At 42.2% G+C, this 696-nt stretch overlaps 1 protein-coding gene across 1 annotated transcript; it reads left to right on the top strand.

Annotated features, from left to right (window-relative positions):
- Positions 1 to 269: 269 nt before the first annotated feature.
- LOC117125175 lies at positions 270 to 656 on the top strand (the record flags this gene model as incomplete). The annotated part of the gene is made up of 1 exon (XM_033271587.1): positions 270 to 656. A coding segment is annotated over exon 1 (387 nt), but the record flags the coding sequence as incomplete, so codon positions are not given.
- Positions 657 to 696: the final 40 nt, after the last annotated feature.

Here is a 696-nt window from a genome sequence, read left to right as displayed (position 1 = left end):
CTTCCTATCATCACGGATTCCCCTACTCGTGAAGAGACAGCCGAAGCCATAGCAGCCATGAAAATCCATAAGGCAGCTGCATTGGACTGTGATGTTACTGCTGAAACACTGCAGGGATGAGGTGATTGCATAATCGACATTATTCATGCTTTCTGGAAGGAAGTATACACTACACTCTCACCTCCACTACAATGGGTCATCAATGTCATCATTCCTCTATTAAAGAAAGGCGACTCTCCCTTATGTCAAATTACCGGGGCATCTCACTAATGTCTATTGCAGCAAAAGTCTACAACAAAATCCTGATCAACCGTCTTAGACCACATATTGATCCTGTGCTAAGGAACAACCAAGCCGGTTTCAGATCTGGTTGTAGCTGTGCGCAGCAAACTCACATATTAAGGAGGATCATGGAAAGTTTTAAGGAATACCAACTGCCTCTGATAGTCACCTTTGTAGACTTTAAGAAAGCCTTCCACTCCATCAACAGGACAGTTATGTTTGCAGTACTGCGTCATTATGGCATTCCAGAAACCGTGGTTAAGGCCATCCAAGTACTCTACAACAATTCAAGTAGTATTGTCATGGTGGATGGGAATATCTCAGACCCATTCCCAGTAACAACAGGTGTCCTGCAGAATTATGGATTCTGTGGTGTATCATATAATTGGTTCCAAAATTATTTATCAAATAGAA

This window comes from Anneissia japonica, unplaced genomic scaffold, assembly GCF_011630105.1.
Source record: "Anneissia japonica isolate Jap-2015-1 unplaced genomic scaffold, ASM1163010v1 scaffold304005_len1229_cov395_single, whole genome shotgun sequence".
NCBI classification, from domain to species: Eukaryota; Metazoa; Echinodermata; class Crinoidea; order Comatulida; family Comatulidae; genus Anneissia; species Anneissia japonica.
Note: the sequence above shows the minus strand (reverse complement) of the source record. Positions and strands in the feature narration are given on the sequence as shown.